Source organism: Pholcus phalangioides, unplaced genomic scaffold (genome assembly GCF_987345545.1).
Source record: "Pholcus phalangioides strain wild (caught in Gottingen) unplaced genomic scaffold, Ppha-v1.0 ptg000036l_1, whole genome shotgun sequence".
NCBI classification, from domain to species: Eukaryota; Metazoa; Arthropoda; class Arachnida; order Araneae; family Pholcidae; genus Pholcus; species Pholcus phalangioides.
This window is the reverse complement of record NW_028301623.1, coordinates 215,778-234,290: the sequence shown is the minus strand read 5'-3', so window position 1 is coordinate 234,290 and position 18,513 is coordinate 215,778. Positions and strand designations below refer to the sequence as shown.

The window sequence follows — 18,513 nt, the reverse complement described above, 5'->3', positions numbered from 1 at the left end:
ACTTTCAGGAGAGAAAAAAAGTTCCCTTTTTTCAATGACAACTTTAATCGCGTGTCTTTTCGTCCGAACCGTTCATTTATCAAATTTACCAACGACGTTTGGGTATTATACAAATTCGCCTGTAAGAGTGACAAATTTATCAAACTTGAAGACGATTAAGGATTTGGCGTAATAACTGATTACTATGCATAATAACCGATTTATCAAATTCACCGTAACACAGTTACACAGAAAAACCTCTCTGTTTTGTGGTCACTGGTAAAATAAAAAAAAATGTGTCTGTAAAAGAGGGGTGACCGTAAATCAGGGGTTTGAAATGCAAACTTTTATTATACGAATGGAAATTATTAATTGTCTGTAAGAAAGGAATGCGCGTTAACAGGGGATTTTAATGTAATGTGAGCGACAGGTCCTTTAAAAAAATTATGAAAATGTGATTGAGCTTTAAAAATATGCATTCATTTTAAAAATTATTCAATTTTACGCCTGTTTAGGGGGCCGTTCAAGTATTACGTCATCATCGATGGGGGGGGGGGTTTCCAATTTGCTGACTTTTGATGACAAGGGGGGAGGGGGGGGGGTTTGAATAATGCTTACGTCATCAACTACCCTTTATGAAAGTATGAGTTAGGATTCAGAGGGGAAGAGCTGATGACGAAATTTTGCTGACAAGGGAGGAGAGGGGGGTCAGCGTTTTGCTGACAAGGGGGGCGGGGTGGTCAAAAATGACTGAAAAGTTGCTTACGCAATACTTGAACGGCCCCTTATGCATGACTAATAGAAAAAGCCGAAAAATTCAAATGCATATGCACGCATGCATTTACATGTAATAAAATTATTATGAGATTATAATTACGTAGAATCTTTTTTTAGCATTCATCAAATTTTCCAACGACACCTTGTATTATGCATAATCGATAGCGGTAAATTTATCAAACTTACCTAGACTATTGGTGATTTTGCACAATAACTCATTGCTATGCATAATAACCGATTACTCTGCATAACAAGCAATTTATAAAGTTTACCGTCACATATACAGGGTGTCCTGTAAGTGCTAATGTGGCCTTTATCTCATCAACCGTCACGTCGTAGAGGTATGATTCCAATTTAAAAAATGCTCAAAAGCTGTTCGAAAATTACCCTGTACCAGTTTTGAGAGTAAAAATACAGTGTGTGTCACAAAATTTAAAAAAAAAATCTAAATTTTTTATACGCTACCCTTGTCTTCTGACTTTCAATTAGAAATTTGTTGCCCTGTCTTTTTTCTGAGTCCAACAGAAAAAAAAAACTCCAAATTCCTAAGTTGAATATCCACAAGATATTCGAATTCAAAAATCGGAGAAAAGCTGGGAAATGACAGCATAAAGGAGGCATTAGCACTTACGGGACACCCTGTATATCACGTTCCCTTACTTGGTATCCGTCATACGTCCAAGAAGCAAACTTCATCCTGCAGATTTGCTGGTCGAAAGGGAACCACGACACGTCGATTTTGCAGGAGCTCTTGAAGATGATGCTGGACAACCACGTGACATTCCCGTCCCTTCCAATGATCACGTTAGTGCTGAGGATACCGTTGTGGTATTGGGAATCGGCACTGCAATATAAAACAGCCATGCACGTGAAAAATTTCATTTACTTCGAGACATCGCAATCCACGCATTAACGAAAATAAAATAGAAAATTACAGAAACCATCCGTCATACTTATTGTAAAGCACTATGTCGGGTTTCCATACTGTGTCTGCCTGAAGCCGTATATTTTCGATTCCTCCGAAATCTGACGCATTCCATCGAAGTTTGTAATCGATCCAATTCTATCCGAAAGAAATCAATCAACAAGTGATATATCAATAAGCATCTGTAAATTGTGTGTGTGACACCCAGGAATGTATGTAATAAGGGCCGTCTCATGAGGCGCTGGCGTCGGTACCAGATGACGTTATTGCCCAAGCTGAACTGAGAGTGTGCGCCCGCTTTTCCATCCTGTTAATTATGATAGTTTGCGGTACACCGCCGATATTTTACTGCATTCTTTCCAAAATTATCTTTTCGATTATTGCTATTAGTATTTTCGTATTTATTGACTTGCTTCGTTCAACCATTTAAACATTTAGAATAAGAAATTTTGCATTTGGTTATGAAGGAACTTCCACTGATAATATTTTTCTCGGATTAATTTCAATTGAATGATGTACGTTAGTTAATTTTTATTGGATTGATTGAAAGCCAACTTGAACAGATAGATAATTTCAATTATATTTCGAACTTTCTATTATTTTTATTATCTCCTTATTGTCATTTGAATTAGCTGTAGTTTTTAGAAGTGTTAACTCTTCGTTATTACCAATACAACTGTCACATAAAAACATGGGAAGCAAATATTTAGAAAAACAACTAATATATAAAATGTTTGGTTATTATTGTTTCGAATGCTAACATCAAAGACATTGATACTTACCAACTATTTCTTGGATTTAAATCATATCTCAGTTTTTTTATCATCTCTTTCCTAATGCACTTTTTATTCATATTCAAAATTTTAATTCTGATAAAACTCGTCATCCGGGAATAAATGTGGATAGCTTGTGGGCATACATGAGGAAACTCTTTTTTTGGGCTCTTTAATGGCACCTTTCCCATGGTTGGACGTCTCGCGCTCACCATGGAGAGATTTAAAAACTTTATCTTAACTAATCAACTGTTCTCCTAAATGTCTCCGACAGCACTGTTAACCCCCTTCTTGGTCGGATTTTTTTTCTCGAATTTCCGATCACAAAAAAACATTTTTCTATTGCTGAAAATTAATATATGTTCTATCCTGAATTCGAAAATTTAAAATATTTTTGTCAGCAAGCAGTTTTTGCTTCACCTACTGGTGGTCGTACATTCAATATCTTATTCACAGATCTCCAGTTTTTCTTGCGATGCGCCTAGTTTTTAAATTAAAAAAATAGTCTGATACTATATTTATCCAATCTATTGCTTTTGAGACATTTAAGATAGATATCTGCATAGAAAGAATTATTGAAAATACGTGTAAGAAGTTTTGGAAAACAGCTTTACGACCTTACTAACACATCGAAAGAATTCATTGTGGACTATTGCTTACTTTACAAAAAAATATATATTATCAAAAATACCTTGAAAATGTTTTTAGCATACGTTCTAACAGATATCACGCTGCATGTGAAAAATTTCAAAACGTGGCACAGCGCGAAGTCCCACATTACACTGAAACGAGGAGCACACTGTTTTTTCTTTTCTACCCACGTGCTTACTGAGATCATATCTCATCATCTTCTGATTCACTACACTGAATAAATGTCATTTCACTAAATAAATCAGAACTATCATCTCTTCTGACTGAGATATACTGACCTCAGACTCATTCCCTGAATTCATCATAAAATCCATTTTGGTATGCACAAATAACTAGTGACAGCGGACATTACAGAAAATTCAAACAAAATATGACTTTCAGACATCTTGCTTAAACTTATATAGAAATAAAGAACAATTACACAAAAAAAATGAAACTACAATTATTATAATAATAACTTAAAAAATAATGACTTACACAAATTCAAAAATTAACTTTTGGCCCTTGCAGCTAATTGGAATATAGTAATTTTTCTTTCTCAATACTATAAATGAGGGCATTTTATTTTATATGATGAGGATGAGCCATGACGTAGAATTTTTATTAATCAAATTTTAAAAAAAATAGTAAAACATTTTATCCAAAGATGGCGCTGCAAACAAAATCTCGACATAAACATATCAGCGCAGAGCCCTTTTTCAAACCAGGAGCCTTCAACGCATGGCCGGCGGGCCCCATTTTGCCCTCGGAGCTTTTTGTTGGTAGCCCGCCGATCATTTTCCAAAAATGGTTGAAAACATTGAAAGATTAACTCTAGAATAAATGAAAGAAATAATAATTCGGGACCAAATTGAGGAAAACTCAGAATTAATGGAAGAAATAATTCAAGAATATTGATGAAACTCAAAGAAATAATTCAAGAATTTTGTAAACAAACAATTTTAGGATTAGTGAAACAAAAACTTATAAATCAATGAGAGAATTAATTACGTAATTCCCGATATAAATTATTTAGAAATCAATAAAGGAATGATTGCATAATTATTTTGAAAAAAATTATTTCAAGGTATATTGAGAAGGGAAATAATTTTTCGTAGTTACCGAAACAAATAATTGAAGAATCATTTCAACTGATTCGAGGCTGACATTAATCGCAGAATTAATTAATTTAATCAGTAATTCATCGTAAACTTTTTCATTATTAGTGAAAATAATATTTCAGAACTACTCAAGATTAATAATCAATAATAGGGATAACTTTAAAATTAGTAAAAGTCTTCAATTATTTTCCACCGTTTAACTCGGGGTCCCATTGCGTGTCCAGAAAATTCAGCGACAACAATTCGCCGCCATCAGCTCAACGTGAGTGAATGAACGAGCAAAACCGGCCTGTCACTTGTGACGACAGCGTCCGTTACTAGATGACGCTGTCGCCACAAGCGTAACAGGGAAAAGAGCGCGCCTGCGCGATGGGAGAACTGGACTTGCGTTTGCCACTCATAAGTGAAGACAACAGTCCAAAATGTAAGGATATCAGGAAAATTGCACGAAAAAAGCTAAGGTTCTCAGAAAAGATAAATCCGGTTGTCCTGATGGGAGCAAAGGTGTCTTTACAGCTTCCAGAAACTGGAGGGAAATTTGAGGAGGAGCTGAATGAGGAAACCCAGCCAGATCAGCAACGCCAAAAGAAGCTCGCATCTCCAGGCCCATCCTTTCTAATAATTGACACCTGCACAAGGAAGAGCAACACGAACTCTACCAAAGACCAACATAGTGATCAGCTCTTGAATAGTCCATATGGTAAGTTCGACCATGTAACAGAAGTATCGAAGCACAGTACAGTATCGTACACCCATATCGGACTGGTATGAAAGATCTACCAAAGAGGAGGAGCTAGAGGTACGTACCTTGGACTCGTGGCCACCCCAGATAACACAACAGCAGATTAGAGCCCAGAAAAGTGGAAATAAAATTCCACGGCAATGTAATTCTGAATGGCCGGTTCATCTTCAGGACATTGGAAGGGACAACAACGGTGAGCCAAGTGCAAATTCAACATATAAGAGCTGCCCCCGAAATACTAAAAAAGTGCAGTGGAGAACGCCTTTGGAAGAACGCCAGTGGCAAGCTAATCCTGAACCGCTGAAGGGTATCGAAGAGATACCTAACGAAAACACTATCTCGAGATACATAGTCCTTGACACTTGGTCACCTTCGAATGATACGTGTGAGTCGAGGGGAAACTCGCACCAAAAGCTCATTGACTCTCCGAGGCCTCAACGATTGCGAAAGATAAAAAGATCCCGATGCTCGAAATTTATGTCAGCCAACCCGCTTCACCCAACATTTCTATTGACAAATCACAAATCCGGTAGCACCGGCGGCTTATTTATGAAGCAGCAAGATTGTGGTAGATGGCGACATCACTTTGACTCAGATCGTCAGCGACGCACGGGAAATATGAAGCATCTTAATGGAAATAGCTATAGTAGTGGCAAAAACTATAGACGGCAGGCAAATTATGATAATGGCAGATCTTGCCAAGAAGCTGATCGTTTCCAATTCGGTGCTCAACTCTATCAATATAACTTCCCGTCGATCCCCGATTTCAGGAGAGAAGGAAAGGACCGATGTGTGGAGTGCTGTTTCCAAAACCTAGCACATGGCACAAATCTCGATGTCTATCACCGTGCCAATGATCGTATGTGCACCAGTTTTCTTCTTATCAAGGGTAGACGAAATATCATGAAATAGATTTTGTAATGGCCAATAATAATTTACTGAGTAAAGAGCAGGGAATTAGATTACTTCAGATTAACTTAGATCACTCTAAAGCGGCTACTTACCAATTAGAAAAAACTGCCAACGAAATGAACGTGGACATAGTACTGGCCCAAGAGCCCTGGGTCTGGTCCACAGCGCAAGGTCCGGAACTCAAGGGTCTCCCCTTGACTTGGTCACGCTGGACATCAAATAATGGGAAGGCTGCGATCCTGATCCGCAACAGAGCACTTCATGGAGCTGTGCTATCGGTTATGAATAACTCGGTGGCGGTGCAACTGCACGTGGACGGAAGGGAGCTGATCGTGGCTAGCTCATATTCCTCTCCATACAAGGACATAAAAGAAGCCATCCAGGAGATTGAGGAGATCGTGGTAAAGAATGGAAGGCACGGGATCATTATTGCCGTAGACTGGAATGGACACAACTCTCTATGGGGTTATTCCGATAATAATGAAAGAGGTGAAGACATCCTAGACTTCCTTATGTCCAAAGACCTCTTCCTTTTGAATGGCGACAACAGCACACCGACCTATGGACACACTGGATCCTTCGGCTGGCCGGATCTATCTATATGCAATCACGTGTCTCTAGCAAATGCCATACAATGGTCTGTGGGAGAGGAATATTCGGCAAGTAGTCACTCCTATATTCACATGGTGATATGTGACTCATCTCCATCAACTAAAACCCCTTGTTTCAAAACAACGCAGCGTAAGCTCTTCAATTTTATTCGTATCCTCAGAAGTACGACACCAGTCCTGATAAGGCAGATTCGTGAGTGCCGAACGTATGATCAACTTCAGCATATTACAAAAGCACATGGTGGACAACTGAACTGGAAGAGTCACGCAAGAAGCTCAGGGCTCTGAAAAGACGATATATACGAGCAAAAGATCAGGGGGACAAAATTCGCCTGCGCATCGTATTTAATAAATATCAGGCTCAGTACCGTAAAGAGATTTGTAAAACAAAATTATCTGCCTGGCGTGCACTATGTGAAAAAACGGCTTCTGAATTTGGTACCGTATATCGTGCTTCTATGTCCCGCAAAACGAAACCGCAGCTGACTATGAGCCAATTTGGTGACGAAACAATTTTGCAGGCGGGGGAAAGACACCTTAATGACATTTACTCCGATGATTATGGTCCTCCTTGTATGAGCTCTAGTATGTACTTCGACCCGGATTTGAATATGAGAGCAATATCTAAGCAAGAGATAAAAAGAATCGTTGACCAGCTTAATATGCGGAAAGCCCCGGGTCTAGACCGGGTGAACAACAGGATCGTCAAGGCGATAAATAAAGCATTTCCAGATCTTTTACATTCCCTATACAATAAGTGCCTGCAACTGGGATGTTTTCCAAATCATTTCAAAGAAGGTAAGTTACTCCTTTTATTGAAGAAAGGAAGACGTCCAGGAGACCCAAAAGCTTACCGCCCTATCTCTTTACTCTCTGGCTTCGGGAAGGTACTGGAAAAAATTTTGGTACAACGAGTCATGTTTTACACGGAGAGGCAAGGATTCTGGCATGCCAACCAGTATGGATTCCGACAAGGTCGTTCAGCAGAAATGGCGCTTGCAGACATGATGGAAGAGGTTAAGACGCAAAGAAATCGAGGTAATGACGTAGCCATCATATCCCTGGATATAGAAGGGGCGTTCGATAACCTCAGATACTCGTCTATACGCCACCGTCTAGCAATAGCGCCCATACCACAACAGCTCAAGGTAATCTTATCGGACCTTCTGAACCACCGCCGAGCGGTGTTGGTCACGGATGCGGGAAAAGCTGTGAAAGAGCTTCAAAAGGGTGCACCTCAGGGCTCATGTTCCGGCCCCTTGTTATGGAATCTTGTTCTGGATGAGTTGTTGAAAATTAATTGGCCCTCAAACGTCAAAGTTCAGGCTTATGCTGATGACCTTTTGATAATTGCATCTGCCCCTACTGTCAAGGGATCAGGTGATCTAGCAGAAGAAGCCCTTAGAACAGTGTCAAATTGGCTGCGCATGCATAAGCTCACTCTCTCTATGGCTAAGACAAAATTCTTGTGGATATCAAAGAAAAGACCTCCCACCATCTGGTTCCAAGGGAAAACCATCAAGAAAACGGACGTGCTATGTTATTTAGGCGTGTTTATCGATAAGCAACTTAGCTGGGAAGATCACATCAAAGAACAGAAGAGAAAGGCGTCACGTGTTCTTCAGAAGATGCGTCTGATGGCTGGACCACAGTGGGGACTGACACGGGCTCTGAGGAGATCCCTCTACTTGACAGTGGTTGAGCCTATGATAGCTTATGGAGCTTCAATATGGCATTCTCCCAAGGTCCAGATGTTCAGACGGCTCGATTCTATACAAAGACCCTTCCTTCTATATATCTCTGGTGCGTATAGAACTACACCTACGAATGCTCTTCAGGTGATCTTGGGGCTCCCGCCATTATCCCTCAAGATAGAATTCCTGGCAAGAGTCACACGTCTTCTAAAGCTTCACAAGCCATGTCCATTGTTAGAGGAAACATTAGTCCCGGACGCCTTCGAGCAAAAAACTATAGGCTGGACCTCGCATCCTGCAGAATCTCTGCAGGCCAATCAAGTATTAATAGAATCTTCGGAGGATGATACACCTGAGGAGAAATCCGTCGTATATTACACGGATGGCTCTAAACTGGAATCAGGTACAGGAGCTGCCTGTATAAAAACCGTGGGAACGGAGATCGTGCATAAATGGGCTGCTAAACTAAAAGAAAATAATTCAGTATATCAAGCTGAGATGCTCGCTATATTTACAGCAGCTCTGGATGCAGCTACAAACAGGAAGCAGACTGTAATAAGATCCGATCGCCGTTCGAGTATCCAGGCCATTCTAAACCCGCTCTCTGAAAACGCAATGGCGAGAAAGATAAGGAGTATACTTGTATCTCACCCATCAATACGCATCTCCTGGGTAAAAGCCCACAACGGCCAGTGGGGAAACGAGCTTGCGGATGCGGCGGCCAAAGAAGCGACCAATACCGGAGTCTTTTACGACGAACTCTTATATCCAGCTTCTCACACAAAATCACTCCTCTGGAGAGACATGATAGCAAATTGGCAATTGCATTGGGATATGCCGGAGGCGTCAGGAAGATCAACTCATGAAGTTATGAAGAAAGTAGATACTAGGAGCAGGGGCTGGTCACGAGAGCTCATCTTATTTGTCACCGGTCATGGGCCTTTCCCGGCAACCTTACATCGCTTTAAAGTGATTGCCAGCGATAAATGCTCTTGTCTTGAGCCTGGCACGCCCCTGCACTACGCCACATGCTGTCCAGAAACGACACCCTATCACTTCCGTTCGCCGACTGCCCATCTACACAAGACCATGGATGCTTGGCATACTACGTCGAGAGGAATCAAAGGAAAAGATAAGAAAAATGGTGAAATTCCTTGAGGAACATCCCGAGAAGATAAGGGATCCGTCTCCTCCAGCTCCTGCAACTCCGGTACCAGCGCCGTTAAGGAGATCGCCGCGTCTTCACCCTGACAGTGCGCTGGTGGCACTGTTTGCGAGCGAGGAGCAGGATGAATCCCAAACCTAATTAATGACGTCTCGGAGAAATTAGACTGACTGTATTGAACTGCCGGAGTGCAATGAGGTGCTCTGTCCTTCTTGTCAAGCGGGCGTTATCACCCACGTTGGGAATCACTGTTGTAGATACTGTGCGTTAAGCTGGGTTATCCTAGGAGCAGGTTTCTACAGTGCGTGCAGCGTGAAAACTCTGATTGATAAAAAAAAAACCTGAATTTCAAGATTCAGCGTTTTCACGCTGCACACGGCGCAGAAATACTCCCAGGAAAACCCGGCTTTAGTTGTATAATAAATGTTTAATTATGTTTGAAAATTGTGAAGGAAGTGCTGCCTCTAACCTGACTCATTCCTTCCACAACCAGTGCCGTCTTAAGGCATGGGCCCACCCGGGCACGGCCAGGGGCCTCACAGAAACGAAATATGGTTTTAATTTTCAAGAATTTGCCTGGTTGGGCCTCAGAATAATCACTTGGCCCGGGGGCCCACGATGCTCTTAAGACGGCCTTGTCCACAACAACTGGTGATCCGGCCGATCTCGAACGCTCTTCCTCTCAATTTAATTCCTCCTCCGCCGTTACCTACCGCCGTGGCGACTAATACGAAATTACCCCTTTTCTGGAGCCGCGAACCTGAACTCTTCTTCAGCAGCGCAGAGTCCTTGTTCTTCATTCACAAGAAGAACAAGAAGGATGCGTGTTTAAATCACGTCCGGGTTACCAATTGTTGTGGAAGGAATGAGAGACGGTTAGAGGCAACACTTCCTTCACAATTCAAACATAATTAAACATTTATTATACAACTAACGCAACAGAATCTACAAGAACGTATTACATCGATATGAGCGGACAGCGTGACTGTCTGGTTTGAGCGGCAAACGCGTCCACTGAAGGCACGCTCTTTTTTCCCTATTACGCTTGTGGCAACAGCACCTTCCAGTGGTGGACGCTGTCGCCACACACTAGAGCAGTGATTCCCAACGTGGGTGTTAACGGTGTTAACGATGGAAAGTTCCAGGGAGACGGTAGAAGCTACTGGTATAAAATAGGATCCAGTGGGTGAGATTGAGTTGCGGGGTGGATCGGGAGAAAAATATTTCCGAAGAAGGAAGGCCGATGGGATAAAAAAGGTTGGGGAACTATGCACTAGAGCAATGTTTCCCAAAGTGGGCAATATCACCCCCTGGTGGGCGATGGAATGGTCCGGGGGGGGGGCGATAGAAGTTACGGATTTAACATAGGATCCTATGGGTTTGGTTGAGTTGGGGGGCGATGAGAGAAAAAAAAAATTCTGAAGAAGGGGGCAATGGAACGAAAACTTTGGGAAAATATGCACTAGATCTAGCCCGCTCTCGCCCACTAACCAGGTCACTCAGAGCCGTATTCACCGACATGGTTTAAACCATAGTTTCCCAACCTGTTTTGTCCTATCACCCCCTTCTTCAGAAATATTTTTCTCCCATCGCTCCACAACGCAATCTAACCCATAGGATCCTATGTTACACCCGTGGCTTTTATCACCCCCAGGGGGCGTTAACGCCCACTTTGGGAATCACTGGTTTAAACTGTAGTCACAATTTTTGGATAAGAGATCAACATAAATTGGTTAAAACCTGAATATAACCAATCCGTGTCGATCTCTTATCAAACAATTGTGACTATAGTTTAAACCATGTCGGTGAATACCGCCCTCAGCCAGTCACTAGGTAGCTCATTCGATCACTCATTCACTGGGTCGCTCGTTATATCACTCACTCACTGGGTCGCTCGTTATATCACTCACTCACTAGGTCGCTCACTTAATCACCAGGTCACTCCCTATGTCAGTCGATCGTTCTCTCAGTAGGCCGATGACTCACTTGATCCCTAGTTCGCTCATTCGTCGGTGAATTTTCCTACTGGTAAATTGTTGTCGGTGAATTTTCTGTGAACGGTCCCATATTGGCCCCTTAAATTGAGATGTCATTAAATTATATGAGTTGGTGCCCCCCCCCCCTTGTCTGTAAGGTTGAAGATCCCTGGTCTATACGCTCATTTTCCCAAATGCGACTTATTCACCAGAAACTGCATTAAAGAAATTGCTCTAGTCTAATGTCATAATCACCTTTTGAATATTATAATAATTATATTTGAATATACATTACTTGATTGAGCCAACAATTCGTTGTTAAGATCTGGTTCCGTTCATCCTGTGAGTAATGACATGAGAAAAAATCCACGAGTCTTACTAATTTATATTTAATAAATAGTCAATAATATCATTGAGTAAGTGATATTGGCTAAAATTCCGTAAGCGGTGTTGCGCCAAGTTTGGCGATTTCCAATTTCACCAAGGTTTCAGCTCATCGAGCTTAGGTATATAATGCCGGTATTACACTATAAAAGTTTGATAAAATTTCTTTTATAAAACTTGAAAAATCTAACCAACCAGGTTATTGGTTACATTCTAGAAAATGCAACCGTTGACCTTATTGGCTGCATTTTTCAAGTTTTATAATAGGACTTTTATCAAACTGTTATAGTGTAATACCGGCCTTACTGGAGGGAGTATGATGTCAGCGGTATTTTCGCCCTGGAAAGTGCCGAGAACGGTGTCCTTAACATCATTCATCGGGAGATCACCGTTGAATGTCGACGCAGTCGCCGTTATTTTCTTATGGTATCCATAGGAGTTTAAAGCAATGAATGAGAAAAGTAATTTCAGCACCGATGGGATTATTCCAAAAATAACGAAAGTGATAATTCCAGAATTAATGAAACTCTGTGAATAAAAAACACTCTGTGATGAAAATTGGAATTGCCATTTGATGATGATGAGAGTTAATGAAAGAGAAAATTCTAGAATTATAGAAAGAGATAATTTCAGCATTGATGAAAGAGATAATTCCAAAATTGATGAAAAAGGGAACTCCAGAATTAATGAAAGAGATAATTCCAAAATTAATGAAAGAGATAATTATAGAATTAATGAAAGAGATAATTATAAAATTAATGAGAGATAATTATAGAATTAATGAGGGAGATAATTGTAGAATTAATGAGAGAGATAATTCCAAAATTAATGAAAGAGGTAATTATAGAATTAATGAGAGAGATAATTCCAGAATTAATGAAAGAAAAAATCTAGAATTAATGAAAGGAAAAAATATAGAATTAATGAAAGAGGTAATTTTAGCATTGACAAGAGATAAATTTTAGCATTGACAAGAGATCATTTTAGCATTGACAAGATATAATTTTAGCATTGACAAGATATAATTTTAGCATTGACAAGATATAATTTTAGCATTGACAAGATATAATTTTAGCATTGACAAGAGATAATTCCAGAATTAATAAAAAAAGTAATGAAAGAAAATTCCAGAACTAATGAAAAAAAATTCCAGAACTAATGAGAGGAAAAAATCTAGAATTAATGAAAGAGATAATTTTAGCATTGACAAGAGATAATTCCAGAATTAATGAAAGAAATAACTCCAAAATTGATGAAAAAGAGATAACTCCAGAATTAATGAAAGATATAATTCCAAAATTAATGAAAGAGATCATTCTAGAATTAATGAGAGAGATAATTCCAAAATTAATGAAAGAGATAATTCTAGAATTAATGGGAGAGATGATTCCAGAATTAATTAAAGATAAATTAATGAGAGAAAACATTCTAGAATTAATGAAAGAAAAAAATCTAGAATTAATGAAAGAGATAATTTTAGCATTGACAAGAGATAATTCCAGAATTAATGGAAGATGATTCCAGAATTAATGAAACAAGTAATGAAAGAAAATTCCAGAACTAATGAGATACAAAAAATAATCGCCAAATTTGGCGCATTCCCGCTTACAGAATCTTACCCGTGATATTTTTATCGGCGAAACTCACGACATCTATGATCTGTGTAAGTGCTAATCCGAACGTAACGTTTAGAGCTTGAGAAGCGATGACGGAAGGCTTGACGCCTTTCTCATAATTATCCAGTAAGTAATGCATAAGGCGAACTTCATTCTCATCGGCTACTGAGATTATTGCTGCAAATAAAATCGATAAAACACATAATTATTACTATCGATAACACATTTCTTTGTGTGTGTGTGCGTGCGTGCGTGCATGATTTAGAGATCTATTATTATTTTTTTTTTCCGATTTTTCAAGCAACGACCTAAAATGAGATATCAATAAAATTAAGATGTACAGAAGGGGAACCTGGCCTATGGGTCACAAGTTCTTCCGAGATGGGTCACTCAAATCTCCTAAATCTCACCTAATCTTTTGCGTTAGGGGTTCGCGACCCAAACTTGATTTGCCAGGCGTTCTGAGAAGGATCGCAAATCCACTTACAGCCAGGGATAATTGAGCGATGGTCACGATCCAAACTTGGGTCGTATGGGCTTTCGACATGGATTGCATAAATCCACTTACAGTCATGGGTTATTGATCTATGTATGTTTCCACTACCAAAGTTTGATTCTCAGAGGCTTCCGAGATAAGTCGCACATACACTCACAGCTTACGACCTTTTGTTACGACTCATACTTGGTTCATATGGTTCTTGCGAGAAGGGTCGTATGAATCTATTGACAGCCAATGATTCATGATCTATGGGTCACCACTTAAGTTTGATTCTCAGTGGTTCCGAGAAGGGTCATACAATTCTACTTACAGCGAGGAATTCTTGAGCTACAGGTCACGAAACAAACCCGATTCGCAAGGTCTTTAAGAAGGGTCGCCAGGAGGTTCTCGAGCTATGGGGTTACTACACGAGTTTGATTCTAAGAGGATTCCGAGATAGTTCGTGAAAATCCACTTACAGTCGGGGGCTTTTGTGCTACGACGCACACTTGATTCGTGGGGTCTTCCGAGAGGGGTCGTAGGGCTCTCTTTGCATCCAGGGATTCCAGAGCTACCCCAACTTCATTCGCTTTGGCTTTTGAGGTGGGTCGTACAAATCCGCTTACAGTCCTTATATAAACTTTCGATAATTTAAAAAAAAAAAGAAAAACAAACAGTCCCGTGGGTCGCGAAGCTGATCATTTCTGTTGATTCTGGGTAACGGCTGAAAAAGGTCAAGAACCCCTGATATACACTGTTATAACTTAATTCCCCTTGCCACATTTTGCTGGCGAACTGAAGATCTTAGAGGCGCGTTTCAGTCAAGAAAAGTATCCAAATAACGAGTAGAACTTCGATACGTCATTCATGTTGCAAGGGGTTGTACAGTTGTTAAAAAGTAAGCATTAACCTTTTGACCACCCTGTCCTCAAAAAAAAAAAAAAACCCCCAGTAAGAAAGTTGTTGCCCTATCTCTCTTGAGGACAAAAAAAAAAAAAATTCTCCCTTGTTCTACGTGTAATTTTCGTTGAGATATATATTTAAATTTGGATATTGGAGAAAAGTTGGGAAAAAAAGCACAAATCAACAGCCGGTGGTCGAGTGGTCATGGTTACGGACTCACATCGTGAGGACCCGGGTTCGAGCCCCACAGTCGTGGTAGTCATTTGAAGGTGGTTTTCCAACTTCGAGGCGCACACGCGAAACGATCTCCCCGTTAAAAAGTTTCGCCACAGAGAGCAACAGGCCTACAAACGGGAGACAAATGTGAATCAATTATTACACTTCACTCACTTCACCTCTGAAACATAGATGGCAGCACTGAAGTGGGAACGTGTGTGGTGGGGAGGGGGTGAAGTTGTATGAGGGTTCCTGCTGCTGGTTGGCTTGTGGCTGTGTGACTTGGTGTGGGAGATTTGCTGGTCTTGCATGTCGTTGGACTTTTCCACCTAGGCCCACGTCTCCTTAGAAGGACCAGCTTATATCCCCTAGGCCCTAGGGGTCACGGTTGGTCTGGTGGTGGTGGTGGAGTTTTTGCATCAGTTTCGCAAGCAATTCCTATATGAAATGCCCCCCCCCCCTTTTTTTTCAATGAGGCTTGCATTAATCCAAATGCAGTAATCAGAGATGAAGATAATTTGCATAATTTCAAACTTTTATTATAAAAATATAATTATATTCATATGAGTTTCCATCTCGCTTGTTCTCTCATCGTGTAAAATATTTGTTTCCCCGTAAAATAACTTTCCAATTTCTTGCAGACTTGCTTTAACTTGCTTCTTCAAGTTCTAGCCGAGAGTTATTTAGAGACAATTTTGGCAATAGTTGGGATGTTGCATGTTTATGACAATCCATCGAAATTTTCCGTATTTTCCTCGACAAATATGGTCACCCCCCCCAATTACAATGAAGGAACTTCATTTTTGTATTTGATTGCATTTGAGTAGACAGACAGACAGACAGAATTTAATTTTTCTCGTCGCTGCCCAGCCCGAAGGGGCTGCCTGGCGACTTACAGACTGCTCTTGCTAGCTATGAAGGGGTTTATAGACAAGTTTGTGTAGATGTGAAGTGCTTGTAAGTTAATAGAAAAAAAAACCCAAACATACAGTCCGATAAATGCTGAATCAGAATAAATGAAAATCAGGATAGTAAAATACAGAAAGATCAGCCAAACTTCATCAAAATAATGTTCCGGATAATTTTCCACAAGACTTCGAGTTTGCAAAACAAGAAGCGGTTCGACGGACAAACACAGATTTATTTACAGAACAGCAATTTATACGTACTTACAACGTAATCAGAGAGCTAACAACTTTCTCACAAAGTTAAATCACGACTGACTTTTCATCCAGTCTCTTTGAGCCTGCCATCTTGTGAGCACCACGGTATTTATAACTCCGGAGAAACTTCGAGAAAAAGAACATTCTACAAGATTCTATTTTACAGTTTCCTAGTCGGCAGCGCCACCATACGGACTGTCTGGAGGGGCGTTGAATCACTGTTTAAAGGGGGCGGGACTTCCTGGATTTTTCTCTACACGCCCTGCCAGTTCTCCACCAATCACAGTCATTTCCGCCAAACCGAAACCGGTATCAACCGATTTCGATATTTTGAGAGCCATCAGAAGATTGCGATACAGACTTGCGCAATCTATCGTTCATAATTCGTAACAATATTACTCTATGCAATAGAGTTGATTAGCAAAATCAATATCGTAAATATATATATATATTGATTTGTGTACGTTAGTGCCACCTATTGGCTGTTTTTCGAAGGTTTTTTACCTGTATTAAAAAAATTCCCAGAGATGCTAACCCTGCAAATTGTTTTTTATTCTGGTCATTTTTCCAGTTTTTATTTATTTTTAAATACTTCCATGGGATTTTTGTACACCTTGTATTATTTTAAAGATATTACTTCTAAAGTTTATTCGTATTTTAAAATTTCCATTGTAAGGAATGTATGGAGAATTACTGCTAATTCATTCAGCATCCAATACATACCACGGCAATTTTGTATATTTTTTGATAATGCATGTAAACCCCACCCACAAAAAATATAAAATCGGGGCTGAGAAGCCTTGAAACTGTTTTCGCGGCAGTGCTTTGACTGCAATCTTTTAGTTTTCGAAAAGTTGAAGTATAATAATATTCCTTGAACAATAGAAATATGAAGTCATCACATTAAGGCCCCTTTCACGCGACGCAGGTCCGGACGAAGTTTTAACAATTGGTATATAACTGAGCCTTTCAGACGAGCCGAAATTCGCTCGCACCTGGGAAATGTTCATGCGGGTCCGGACGTCATCCGCATGTGTCAAAACCTAAAGTGCGGGCTGCGCATCAGCACATACAAGTTTTGACAATTGGGTTATTCGGAGCTATTCACACGATGCGGAGCGAATTCGTCCGCATCTTTGGCTACTTTTTAAAGACGATTTTGCACGGAATTTTTTTAATTATTTACCATAAATACCCTTAAAAACACCATATGAAGGTCCCTGCTCATCAATATGATGTACCCACATACATATATCCCTTCATTTCCTTCTGAGATGGAGATATAGCAACTTTAACTGCCTTTTGTCCATACTTTACAATTTTATTCAATAAAACCTGTCAACAACGGCCACTGACGAGACCAAAATTATAAGCCGTTCTGAAATTCATTACGAATATTTATATAATTGACTAAATACTTTAATAACTTTTAAATTTAATTTAAAAATTTTCTTTTTTAAATATTTAAAATTATTCAAAAAATATTTTAAATTATTTTAAATATTTATTTATTTTTTAAATTTTTTTAAACTTAAAAAAATACTTTTATTAAACAACGTTATCCACTACGACGTTCAATCAGGGCCGGATTAAGACGTTTGAAAGCCCTAAGCACTTGAATAGTTTTGGTGGTTCCCCCGATACCTACAAGTATATTTCACTCGATATTGAGTCTATAAACTAAAAAAATAATGAAATTTTATATTTCAGAAGTGACTAATCTAAGTATGGGATTTCACTCTAAAACGTATATGAAAGTTATTTCATAAAACTTGAAAAAAGCAACCAAATGCATACGATCAGCTTATTGATTACATTTGTAAAAGAATTATTATAAAATTTTTATAGTGTAATCCGGGCGTAAAGCCGGGATTACACTATAAAGTTTTGTAAAAGATCTTTTATAAAATTCGAAAAATTCAACCAATAGGCGCATCGGTTGCAATCAAGCGAATGCAGCAGGTGATCTTATTGGTTGAATTTTTCGCGTTTTATCAAAGAGCTTTTACAAAACTTTCATAGTGTAATCCCGGCTTAAGACAGAATTGTGATATGAATATTTCTAAGCCCAGACATTTTGAAAATCTCTCCCCCCCCTTTTTTTTCTGCTTGCAAAGGATCGAACTGAAGGCATCTTTATACCCATATATTCTATGGTGCTCTAGATTAGATTAAACCACCAAAGAATGGCTCTAGGCTGCCTATGAGCACTCTGAATCAGGGGTTAAGGAGAAAAATAATTACAAAAATTGCGAAAAAATAATCGTTTTTACGCACGAATTTCAAACTAAAGACGCCCGCCTCCGTTCCGTGTGAAAGGGGCCTAAGGTGTCCAAAGTTTGAGATTCCAAAACAGGCTCTCTTTTGTTTACATGATTCTCAGAGTCGAAGTTACGCATACTTTAGTGTTGCGTTTGTACACGCGAGTAATCCGTGAGTAAAAATTTT

General features: G+C 39.6%; 1 protein-coding gene across 1 annotated transcript in view; it reads right to left on the bottom strand.

Moving 5' to 3' along the window:
- Positions 1-18,513, bottom strand: part of LOC149065952 (neuronal acetylcholine receptor subunit alpha-10-like) — a 114,061-nt gene that overhangs the window by 47,892 nt on the left and 47,656 nt on the right. The window contains exons 3-6 of the mRNA XM_089253294.1: positions 13,337-13,482; positions 11,601-11,645; positions 1,710-1,819; positions 1,417-1,600 (exon numbers count right to left, since the gene is read on the bottom strand). Coding sequence (XP_089109420.1) covers positions 1,417-1,600; positions 1,710-1,819; positions 11,601-11,645; positions 13,337-13,482 — 485 coding nt within the window. The remainder of the gene's footprint in view (positions 1-1,416; positions 1,601-1,709; positions 1,820-11,600; positions 11,646-13,336; positions 13,483-18,513) is intronic.